The 13132-nt window shown below is 35.5% G+C and overlaps 1 protein-coding gene across 1 annotated transcript; it reads left to right on the top strand.

Moving 5' to 3' along the window:
• The first annotated feature begins 4528 nt into the window (after window positions 1–4528).
• Window positions 4529–6058, top strand: LOC140444083 (thioredoxin reductase 1, mitochondrial-like). Its single transcript, XM_072535729.1, is given in 2 exon segments — window positions 4529–5092; window positions 5095–6058. Coding segments are annotated over 2 exon segments (1482 nt in total). The 3' UTR covers window positions 6013–6058.
• The last annotated feature ends 7074 nt before the right edge of the window (window positions 6059–13132 follow it).

The following is a 13132-nucleotide window of genomic DNA, read 5'->3' as shown; positions in this document are numbered from 1 at the left end:
AAAATATCTTCCGAATATGGTGTGAGTCTCTTTAGCAAGATAATTGATAGCACTTATATGATGTGCTAATAAGCGATATGCCTCTATAGTTTCGGAATTGTTCTTTGTTTCCTTTCTTATATATGGGAATTATAACGCTTTCATTCCATTCTTTAGGCATTTTCTGTTGTTGCCATACTCTCAAAATGATGTCATACAATTTTTGGTGTAAAATGTTTCCTCCTTTTTTTAACAACTCTCCATTTATGCCATCATTTCCTGGTGCTTTATAGTCTTTTAGAGACGCGATCGCATTTTTTACTTCCTCAAGTGTTGGTGCTGGTATTTCGATATCTGCAGAATGAAACGTAATATCTGCTTCCTTCGTCTCACTTTCAATATTTAGTAAATTCTGAAAGTATTCCTTTCATCGTTCGACGATTTCAGTTTCTATCATTATAAGTTCACCTGCTTCATTTCTGAGAGGCTGTGCTCAACACTTGCACCTTTTTTGACTGACTTCACATCACCAAAGAATTTCCTTATTTGATTCCTCTCACAACTGCTGTCCATTGCCCAGATTTGCTGTTCTAGGTAGCTCCTCTTTTTAGCTCTGAATAGTCGCCTTGTTTGTGCTCTTGTTCTGTTAAAATCTGCTTTGTTCTCATCTGTGGGGTCTTGTAGCATTTTCAATCTTGTTTCATTTTTATTTCCAGAATTTCCTCGCATGCTTTGTCAAACCATTCCCGTTTTGGGCGAGTCCTCTTTTTTCCAATGGTTTCCTTGGCTGCTTGTTCTATAACTGATGCCACTTGCTGCCACGATTGTTCTAACTCTACATTATGCTCTTCCTCTCCCAGCAATTGGAATCTGTGTTTGTAGGGCTTCTATGTATTTTTCATATTTCTCTTGTTTTTTGTTGTTACAGTTTCTGTATTGATAATCGCGTTCTTAATTTAGATTTCAACAGAAAGTGATCGCTGTCGCTGTCAGCGACTTGGTAAAATTGCTTATTAAAATTATAAATTAATACGTAAATATAGTAAATGAAGTTGTCGCAATAATCAGTGAAGTAAGCCAGGATTTTATCTCGGGGGGTGTCCACTTTAAGTGTCCAAGTTCACTTCCATTTTTTTATTAAAATCCTTAAACTCATTTTCGAAACCAAATTCATATTTTTGCTTTAATCTGTGCTTTCTAAGAATTGCAAGGCAAAACAGCCATTGATAAAGATGTTATTAGAGACATGGGGAATCTAAGAATTGCATTTCACAACATATCTCCTCAACTAAGCAAAAATCCTTAGCGAATTGGTTTCTAGTACTCGTACAGAGTATATCGGAATAAAAGGAAAAAGACAGTTAAGATCTAAGTTAAGGTTAAATTTCCTTTTATTCCGATATACTCTGTACGAGTACTAGAAACCAATTTGCTAAGGATTTTTGCTTAGTTGAGAAGATATGTTGTGGAATGCAATTTTTAGATTCCCCATGTCTCTAATAACATCTTTGCATAGCTTTATAAATCTGGTACTCGTTCATGAAAACTTTCATGAGTTTCATGAGCGTGTATAGGGTTAGACTTGTACCCTTTGTTTATCCTATATGTAACAATACCATATCCGTGGTCCAGTATTGTTTGCATGTTAAAATAAATGTCTTGACGGACTCCTAGACGAGAAGCGAGTGTCCTTGTATTTTCCTTCGACGTGTTCTTCTATTAATTATTCGTCTATTTCGTTTTAGGGATATCGCTGTGCATTTGTCTGAGAGAAATAATCTGTACTTATGTGTATATAGTTTCTTAAGGAATATATTTATAACCTTTCTAGACTGGCTGAATGACGAAAGTCTATGCCACAAAAAACGCACAACATCTTTATCAACGTCTGGTTTGCCTTGCAATTCTTCGAAGGCACAGATTAAAGCACAGATTAAAGTCTGAATTTGGTTTCGAAAATTAGTCATATGTCGCTATTTGCGTCCATACGAAGCCATTTTAGAGTTGCTTCCTAAGACAGAAAAGATTTATTTTCACGTTCAGAGCGACTGTGAATAGCCGTTCTGAAGAGCCTTTAGGGCGAAATACGTATAAGCGGATACACAGACGCACTGTATGTGAAATCAAATCTTAACTGTCTTTTACCTCCAATTATTTTTATATTTTTTTTTATAACAGGAATAGTTACTCTTTTTCATATATTTTTTGAGTAAGTTGAGTAATGATGCCAATACAATGGTCCTGATTAAGTATTTTTGTAAATATTAATAATAAATTATGTAGGTACATAAGAAATAGTATTTGAAAAACAATATTTTGTAAGAACAGAAATACATGCCGCTGTTGCCATACTAATAATTTTTCTTAGGATCTGGAACAAGGTGGTATTTGCCACCTATGTTTTTTCTTTTATCAAAAATTGCTTTTATAAAATAAAACAACTACGGAAGTTTTGTTCTCAGCATTACTTAATATATTTTTCACTGTAAATCTTGTTTAATATGAATAGTGAATATTGTTCTGAAGCTATTTTCTTGTGGCATTTTTAAGTAATTACTATTTAAATGGGAATAAGCCACAATTAAAGGTTAAAGTAAGTTTATTGGCGTTTAAATTTCCACTTCGGAAATCGTTCTCAAAATACAAACACATATAAATAGTAAATATTTTTCATTCGTCGACAAACGTATTAAAAATTTAATCACCTAATTAATGCACAGTAATTAAGTTTTTGATATATCAATGTTGTATCAAAATTAGGCAACACCGCCTGTATATTAGCTATGACGTCAACGTCAATTTAAAGTAAATAAGGTTTATATTATATGTTCGTTAAAATATGTATAACTACTTCAAAATTCAGTTTTGAGTTGGTTATAGAATAACGCTGTTATGAAATTTCCGTATATAGGAAGTTAGTTCACGCTTCGGTTGTCAATAATTTTTGGTAGCGTGTTATAATTAATGACCTTATGAGCCAATATGTTCCAATCGTTAAGGGTTTTACCGCTCTACGGATATACAAAATAGTTTAGGCTTAATGATTAATGCTAATAATTTGTTTTCATATTATACAAGCATGTTTTTAGTGCAATTAATTGCTCTGTGGGGTAATTATTTACTTTAAATAGGCTGTTCCATAATTGCCATATTTCTTTTATCACTTAAAATTGCTACTTGTAATTAATCTATGCACGCAGTTTTTGAATTCGTCTATTCTCTTCTTCAACCCTTAATAAGACAACGGGATTATATTTCCCACTTTACCTTGCTGCCAAATTTCGAATGTCGCTGTCAATCACAGGATGTTGAATTTTTTGATATTAAGTATTCGTTTCATGAATAAATACACCAACTATTCTGACAGTTATTCGACGGATCTAATTTTTAGTTAACAATCGACAATTAGATGTTGATAGGTTAAAATATTGCTGGCCTCTAAAAGTTTTTGGTTACAATTTCTCTAATTATTTGGTGGATCGGCTCCAAAAATTCTGGCAAGTACAAAATAAGTAATTAAGTAAGTCCCCAATCGTCAGAAGAAGTATCGGACGACCGCGCACAAGATGGACTTGAAACCTTCCATAAAGGTATTAATCCGCCAATGAATAAGCAGAATTGCTTATAAAGAGAGAGAAGAAGACCTTCTCGACATTCTCGTATTTACTATTAAAGTAGTTAAAATAAGTTAAAAAAAATCTTTTAAAACAAATCCGGCAACAGTGCTAGCAGGAACAAATAATCCCGAATATTGATGGATCTAATCGGCATTCGAGAGCAATATGGCGTTGTCAACGGCAGATGACGTTGGCAGTTAACATTACATAGGGTGCCATGAAACTGTTCTGTGTGGCTTTGTTGTCTCCCGGACGGACGGAAGATTTCGGGAATCGAATACGTTTCGGCGGATTCTGTCATCGTCTTCGGGATTGTGTTTGATTGTTATGATAATTGAAGAGGACGAGCGTGTTCTCCGAAATAATTTCACGGGCTATCAAAGTTAACCAGTCATTTGTTATAAGGATATCACGAATTTACAGTCCCTTTACTTAAGACTTATATCGTTTACAAAGACAATGATGTGTTATGAAGATGTATTTTAAACGAAATTACATAATTCAATTTGATTTATAGTTATATGTAATATACAGAGTGTTACAAGTTTTGCTTAAAAGAAATGGCATGTGCAATATAGCGAAACTAGACGTGCAAACGTGTGACTATGCATGCTCTGCAAGTCTCTTAAAATAATATTTTAATAGTTTATATTTATAAAACTTTGGTGATATTATAAAAAATTTATCACGGCTCGGTTCTTTCGACCGACACGCGTGTAGTTCCGGGTTAATATTGTTTATTTTAAAAAAATCAAACAGTTTGGAAATGAGTATTTTTTCTTTAACTGCAGCATGATGCAGGATTGGGATCTTTGCCTGACCGTTTAGTGACATTGATTCTTGTGAATTCTTCTGGTATAGTTGGATGGATGCCTACGGTTTCTTATTTCTTACTGCCTTTACTGTTAAATTTAATTTGATTTTCCGGTAAAATGGAACCGTTTTGCGAAGATCAAACTGCAGAATATGACCTTATCATTATCGGAGGTGGTTTCGGTGGTTTGGCCGCCGCCAAAGAAGCCACCAATTTAGGAACCAAAGTCGCCGTTCTCGATTACGTCACTCCCAATCCAAGAGGTACGAAATGGGGTTTGGGAGATACGTGTGTCAACGTAGGATGCATCCCCAACAAACTGATGCACCAGGCCGCGTTATTAGGAGAAGCCATCCATGGTGCCCAAACATATGGATGGCAACTACCTCAACCAGAAAAGATTTCACACAATTGGGAGGCGCTCAAAGATGCTGTACAAGGTCACATTAAGTCAGTTAATTGGGTAACGAGAGTAGAACTTAGAGATAAATCTATTGAATACATCAACGGTCTAGGTACATTCATCGACCCCCACAAGATCCACGTCCAAACGAAGAAGGGCGAGAAGATAATCAAAGGAAAGAATATTCTGATAGCGGTCGGCGGCAGGCCCCGATACCTAGACATACCCGGTGCTGTAGAATACGGAATCAGCAGCGACGATATTTTCAGTTTAAAAAAACCCCAGGAACAACTCTAATCGTAGGTGTTGGATACATTGGCTTAGAGTGCGCTGGATTTTTAAACGGTCTAGGATACAACGCTACGATCATGGTGCGATCAATTCTCCTTAGAGGCTTCGACCAACAGATGGCCAATGTGATTCAAGCCGAGATGAAAGAGAAAGGAGTTAAATTCTTAGACAAATCCGTCCCCACTGAAATTAACAAGGACAATGACGGCAAATTGCATGTTTCATGCAAGAACGATAGGGGAGAAACATTCACAGATACTTTCGAAACAGTTCTTTTTGCCATCGGCAGAAGAGCCCTGACGAAAGAGCTACATTTAGAAAATACGGGTGTCAAAGTTGCCGGCGACGGAGAAAAGATTGATGCCGTCAACGAACAGACCAATGTACCTAATATTTATGCAGTAGGAGATGTTTTATATAAAAAGCCAGAACTTACCCCAGTGGCAATTCTTGCCGGACGTTTCTTAGCTCGTCGTCTATTCGGCGGTGCAAGTCAAACTATGGACTACGAAAACGTAGCCACTATAGTATTCAGCCCTCTAGAGTATGGTTGTGTCGGCTTAAGCGGAGAAACTGCTGTAGAACAAATCGGTGAAGACAATATTGAAATATATCACGGATATTACAAACCCACTGAGTTCTTTATTCCACAGAAAAGTATTGCCAACTGTTACTTAAAGGTAGTCGCCAATAGAAAGGGTAACCAAAAAGTTTTAGGATTGCACTTCATTGGACCAAATGCTGGAGAAATCATTCAAGGATTCGCCACAGCAATGAAATTAAATTTAACAGTAAAGGATTTAATGGAAACCGTAGGCATCCATCCAACTATAGCAGAAGAATTCACAAGAATCAATGTCACTAAACGGTCAGGCAAAGATCCCAATCCTGCATCATGCTGCAGTTAAAGAAAAAATACTCATTTCCAAATATTTTTATTTTTGTATATGTACAGCCTAGTGTTCATCCATCACTCATTAGTAAAATTAAAAAGTAATTCTGCAGTTGTCAAATATGCCATAAATACATTTTATGCCATAAATAATAAAATTTCACAAGTCAACAGTTTCTAGACAACGAGAGGATAATAACTCATGTATTCTAAAGAAAAACAGAAAAATTATCAAAATCTTTCTATTCTATTGCAATACAGATTTATCATAACTATAAATTTATTTTATACTTTTTGCTTGCCTACCAATAACACGTAAACCCTCACTGCTCCACTTGTCGTTGTTTAAGAAAGAACAAAGTAAACCGATGTGAGCAAATATCGATCAAAAAACAGCATATCCCTCGCAACCCTACAAAAACAAAATCCAATCGCGATATAGCCGGTCCCGAACAAGCAGAAAGACCCGCTCGTTGGACTCAAACTCCTCAATTTAATTAAGATTCCATGTAAATAGCGACCCCCCTCGTTAGATTTATTTGCCGGGTGACACGCAGACGAGCAGGACAAGAGCAATTATGCTAAAGCGCAAATAAAAACCGAATTGTTGCCGAATTGTGCAACAATGGAGTGAGTGAGTGGTCTGTCCTCTTGTATTAGGCTCTGAACCGCGTTTTGGTTAACAAAAGCGTTAATCGTGTTAACAAATACTGGTCTCCATCAATGTAATTAGGCAAAAGATGAAAGAAGAGAGGGTAATTTGGAGGTTTTAGACGAGATTGTTCAGTTGTTTTATTAACTTAGTATGCAAATGACTATTCGAACTAATACAATGGTAAAAGTGTGCAAAAAGTTTCCTTCCTTCGTACTTTTATTTGAAAATAATTGAAAATAGATATTTTTCGTTTGATTCTCTTTCATTTTCTTTTTTAAGTGACACTATTGCTTGAATTTTATTCTAAAGATGCTCACCTTCTTTTTAAATTACGAAAATTTTCCAATTTTAGCTGCCCTTGGTGATTTTTTTGTTTTGTCTTTTTTCATCGATCTCTTTGTTCTTGAGGTTTTTTTTGTATGTTCCTGTGGAATATCTAAAACGTCATCAATATTTTATCGGTATTATGGTCTTGCTCTTCAATCTGGTTGCCATCTAGACTGCAATCATCATCATCAGCCTCCATTTCGGTTTCCGAATTGTCAATCTCGTTGTAAAGACTGTTCTTTTTCGTAATCCATAATGACGACCAAGAATAAAAAGCATAGCTATTTTCTTAAATTTTTTGGAAATAAAGACACTTCTGGATCTTTTGTATATAGCTGCAATGACAAAAACTAACAGTAGAAATGCAGAAGATTTATTCAGGAAAATGGGACATTAATGGAAATTTTTTGCCAAACAATGTCTTTAGCAACATTTAAATTCCTGCTAATACAAATACACACACACACACACACACACACACACACAAACACACATGTGATCAACCTTAAGGAACATGTGTATAACATTGTAAAAGTGGTATCCACATGTAATAATAATAGTCTCCCGTTTTATACCGCTGTCGCGGCTTTGGGAGTATAGCAGGGTAGTCTGCTATATCTAGGGCCTACGGTATACAAGGAAGGTAACATGGCCAGTGCTACGCTTCAACCGTCTATTATTACCCCTGGTTTTACCCAAGGTACTCATTTTTATTCAGGCTGAGTCGACCTGGGGCCTATATACATTTTTAAAATGTCTAGATGTTAGATAGATCAGCATACGATCTGCCTGAGGGGCCTGTGCCTGACGGCTGGTATAACAGGCCTGACGGGCCTTTTATACATTTTAATTTGGGTTTATTAAGTTTTTGGACAAATCAGCATAAGACTTTCGATGTTTTGTAAAAGACATGGTTTTGTTTAGACAGTGAGCGACTTCAACAATGACATTTTATTTAAAAATCATTCTCTTGTCCGCATTAGCGGAAAAATTTTTGTTTATTTGCAGCGTAAATATCTAGGCGGAATCAAGATCAACTGAAAGAGAAATTATTTTTCTTATAAATAGACTTATCAATCTTAGAAACGCAAAAAGATTAAGAATCTTTTTCGGTGTTTTAATATATACGAGGTAAACGAAAATGCTACAAAGATCGAGTCCAAAATGAGCCATCCGACAGGTTGAAAAACGTAACCACTTAACAATTTGTAGTTATTTTTTTTTGAAACACCTCACTATTATTTTGAAATAATTTTATTGTACCTCAGGTACAATCCTAAAAAAAACTTTATATATATATATATATATATATATATATATATATATATATATCTTATTCTCACTTTATTTATTTTTTTTAACATTAAATTTGTATGAACACTTTGGTTCATACAAATGTAACAATGTCATCAATGTTATCAGTAAATATTGTAAAAAATAAAACAGCTTTTTTGATTAAAAGAAACAATGAGTTATTTTATAATAAAAATTATGCAAATTTTGCAAATGCGGCTAAATTTTGGGTAAACCTATCGCTAATTAAATTATCTACTGCCGTTGATACACCATTCTAGTCATCAACTCACCAGTCATCAAGAATAATGAATGTTTTCGAAAATTCAATTATAGAATATTGCAACATTTCATTGGTTTGAAAAATTATCTGCCAATACACGTCTATATCACATATTTTGAATGGAACGTTATATTAGTATTAAATATCAATAGCATTCACTACACGCAAATTTATCACTTAACGAGAACTAAATATCCAGATCCGCATTTTGTTCTATGCAAAGAAATATACATTTGTTGGAAAATTTACTTAACCTTACACATTCTCTTGAAGGAATTGTAAAGATAAAGGATGGAGAATAAACCAGAACGAAAACTCCTTATAATAGAGATAATAGATTTATTTAGTGGATGGAACAAATTTTGTAAAATAAGGAAAAACATTAAAATTGAAAATAATATAAATGATAATAAAATATATTTGAATATGTTGATAATGTATCTCTGGATACTGGATAATGTATTCTGGATAATGTACCTCTGCCGAATGCCGCCATCGCTTGCTAACAGCATCTAGCTCTCTGTAATCAACGACAGATACAGACTCAGTAAGAGGTGTCACAACAGGTAACTCGTGGATATATTACTTGTCCAAAGGAACTGTTGCAGAATTGAGATCAAGGCTAAGAGACATTTTTAGAGATCGCGAAGAACTGACAGAAATGATTCCAAAAGTCAAGTCTTCCAAAGAATCTGACTCTGATATACCAGCCCTGCAGGAAATTTTAGGCTTTAGAAGACGATTACAAGACCTTACAATACCGAGACAAATGTTGCAGGCAGAGTTATTAAAGCAAATACGAAAGTGAAACCCTGGACACACTTTGATAAAAAGCGCTTGGATTTAGTAGACTTTATGAAAACACTAGACGAATTAATCCTGGCCTACTAGATTGATAAACAAGATCTACTTAAAGCAGCAATAGAATTGTTAGGAGAGCATGCGTTACTATGATGTTGTAACAAAAAAACATTGGACTTGTGAACACACTTCAGCAAAGCCTTTAAGAAAACTTTCTCTTCCAGGGATATTTGCTGCAACCGGAAGAGCAAGTCAGTCAGTCAGTGAGTCAGATAGCAGTCAGAAAAGTGTTCTGGGGTCGTTGCGTCCATGCTCCAAAGTTCTGAAATATATAAATGTTGGGATCTTTTTACACCAGCATGATATAAAAGCCCGGAAAATGCACTTATTTCGTCAAAATCTGTAGGAGTGTAATGTTTCGCGTTTCTTGTGAGTTTAATTTTTTCGTTAAAAATAGTTTAAGTTTCTCGTTGGTACAATCAGTAATATATTGAATGAAAAAATCCGAGAAAAAAAGTTTCCAACAATCCAATTGTGTTTTGGCTTCTTTTGCAACACCTTTTACACCTGGTATCTATGTAACAATATTTTGAGGGCTGGTTTTTCCAACTTTGTTTTAATTTTATTGTACTAACCATTTAGTACCATCTTTACCAGTATAATAGGGACCACTTCTTTCAGATCTTTCTAAATTTGATTGCGTAGAGGCACGGTCTTGTACATTCTCTTTATCTATTTCGTCACTTGAGAAAGCGGCCTCTGAAACATCTGTGCCCAATTGATTGACTTTATCCTGTTGCATATCATCTTCTATAGCCTCCCAAAGGGCTAGAGCTATACCTTCAAAATTTGTAACTACGTAATCAGTACCGCGTTAGATTTTTACTAACATCCCAACACTGACAACTTTCATAGTGCATTGAACAGATTTTTGTTGATATATATATTTAGGGATTCTACAGTATTCACTGCCTTCCCTCGGTCAACCGTTTCCATCTCTCTCTGTTGTTCCATTCTCCATCGTTTAGGCCTCTCTTACTCATGGCTTCGTCTACTTCGTTCCTCCAGGATTTTCGGGGTCGATCTCTTTTCCTCCTTCCTATGGGGCTCCATTCGGTTATTCTCTTTATCCATCTGCTGTCGCTAGTTCTTCTTACATGTCCATACCACTTTAGTCTTTTTTGTTCTATATATGTTAGTATGTTTGTTTCTATTGATGTTCTTTGTTTTATTTCGTCATTACTTCTATCCATTCTTGTTACTCTGCAGCATCTTCGCAGGCATTCCATCTCTGTTGCTACTATCTTACTGCTGTTTTTCTTGTTTATGATCAAATTTTCAGCCCCATATGTCATAATACTTCGCACTAATGTTTTATAAATCTGCGTTTTTGTCTTCATATTTAGGTGTCTATCCCACCATACTGAATTAAGTTGTCGGATTGCTGTTCTTGTTATTTTTGATTTCAATCTAAATTAAAGATGGGAGTGACTAGACAAAACATTGAGTGGAGCATAGCTAAAAATGTTAGATAAATTCTAACAGCGGTACATCATTTTTATTAACATTTTTTTAAATAAAATTGAAAGTTTTGCTTTGTGGGTAGTTTTATTGCCAACAACGCGAAAAATCGTCGTGTGTGTCCGACGGTCTTCGTAGTTTCGCATTGTGGGTCTTCGCATTACATCCACAAAGCGTTCTGTGCATGTCAACAATACCCGAAACTCGAGGTGAGAAATAAACAAAATTCACAATGCGTTGTGGGTATAAATTTCGGTCAATGGCCGAATTCGGTTATTGAGTAGGTACAACATATATATTTATACAATTTCTTTTTGCTAATGAAATGGACAAGTCATAAATTAAATCGACTGACATCTCTAAATTCTTCTTCAGCCGACACTGTTAATATCTGACAAAACTCTCTGAAAAGCGAAACAATTTTGACAAATTACCTTGTCATTTCCCGTCTCATTACCCGACTCAGTGCCTGCAAAATTGCTTTAGACTGGATTACAACTCAGTTGGAGTAGTTTAATCAATTCGAGCTCATCAGTTTCCTTCACACACTTGCTTCCTAAATTAAGAGTTCTGTCGGTCGGTTCCTAGAATTGAATACCATAAAAGTTTTTGAGTTTCAACAACTCGCGAATATAAAAGTTACTATGAGAGTGTGTTACTGGTTTGTTTATTAGTAAACTAAATTAGTTTCTAAAAGAGACTTTTTTTAAAATATATATTTACAGAACTTATATACTTATTGGGGAACGGGAGGGGTCCAAGTGTAGCTGAATAAATATTTCGGCTGGGTACAAGTAATAAGGTATAATTACTTCAGATTATTCCTTCGACTTTTGGTGTATTTCTATTAAGCGGTGGTTCTTTTTGCTGTATGGATTTAAATAAACTATTTCTTACTCAGTAGAAATGTATTGCAATTATAAACAGTTTATTTTAAATTGTTCGATAGATGATACAATTTATTTGCTTTCTGCTTTTTTATAAGAAATATTATAACTTACAACAATTAATACGTCATCGGATGATTCACCGATGTGGCTGCTTCGTGCGGAAGTTGAAATGTAAGAGGGACTTTTTTGTACGCAATTTTTCGCAGAGTCAAATTTTGGACAGTGCAGTGTTGCAACGAGGGGAAATGTGTTACAATTTGTGTGTTTTGTATGTGGTAATCTAGATAGTACAAAAATTTACAGATTTGTTCCATATTTAATTTATGCACATGGCATAGCGACTACAGGAAGGAATTTAATCATCTTGGACTAAGGTTATACTACCGTAAAAAGAACTGCTGATAATATGGGCCACGTGATGCGGAACGAAGAAAAATATCGAATTCTTCAACTTGTTATGCAGGGTAAAGTATTTGGCAGAAGAGGACCGGGACGCCGTCGTATCTCGTGGTTGAAAAATCTCCGACAATGGTTTGGGATGACCTCAGCGGAGCTGTTTCGCAGAGCAGTCAACAAAACCATGATAGCCTTGATGATCGCCAACATCCGGACCGGATAAGGCACTGAAGAAGAAGAAGATAATATGGGACTGAAAATAAACGTTGATAAAACCAACACCTTGAAAACTATTGCAGAAGATGGTGGATGTAAGCGCCACCCAGAAATGCTCCATTGTCTTTTTCTTCTTCCTATGCCGTCCCCATTAACGGAGGTTGGCGACCACATTTTTAAAAGCTTCTCTGTCTTTTGCAACGTGGAATAATTCCTCTACAGTCATGTTTGTCCAGTCTCGAATATTTCGCAGCCATGACTTCCTCTTTCTACCTATTCCCTTTTTGCCATCGACTCTACCCTGCATGATGACCTGCAGAAGACTATATTTATTATTTCTCAGTATTTGTCCAAGGTATGCAGTCTTGCGTACTTTTATCGTTCTCAACAATTTTTTATCTCGACCCATCCTTCTCAGCACTTCCTCATTGGTGACCCTGGCAGTCCATGGAATTCTCAACATTCTCCGGTATATCCAAAGTTCAAAGGCTTCAATCTTCTTAACTATTTGCGCTTTTAGTGTCCATGTTTCTACCCCGTACAATAGTTGCGAACAGACGTAACATTCAACAAACCTCAGTCTCAGCGCAGTATTCAGATTTTTGTCACAGAACAAATGCTTGAATTTTAAGAACGCTGCCCTTGCCATTTCTATTCGTACCTACCGTGCTCCATTGTAGGGTAATGAATTTGAACAATGATTTTGATACGTGGGATTGTTGTAAACCGTATTCAGCTAATTTGCTTTTAGTAC

Source organism: Diabrotica undecimpunctata, chromosome 6 (genome assembly GCF_040954645.1).
Source record: "Diabrotica undecimpunctata isolate CICGRU chromosome 6, icDiaUnde3, whole genome shotgun sequence".
NCBI lineage: Eukaryota > Metazoa > Arthropoda > Insecta > Coleoptera > Chrysomelidae > Diabrotica > Diabrotica undecimpunctata.
Note: the sequence above shows the minus strand (reverse complement) of the source record. Positions and strands in the feature narration are given on the sequence as shown.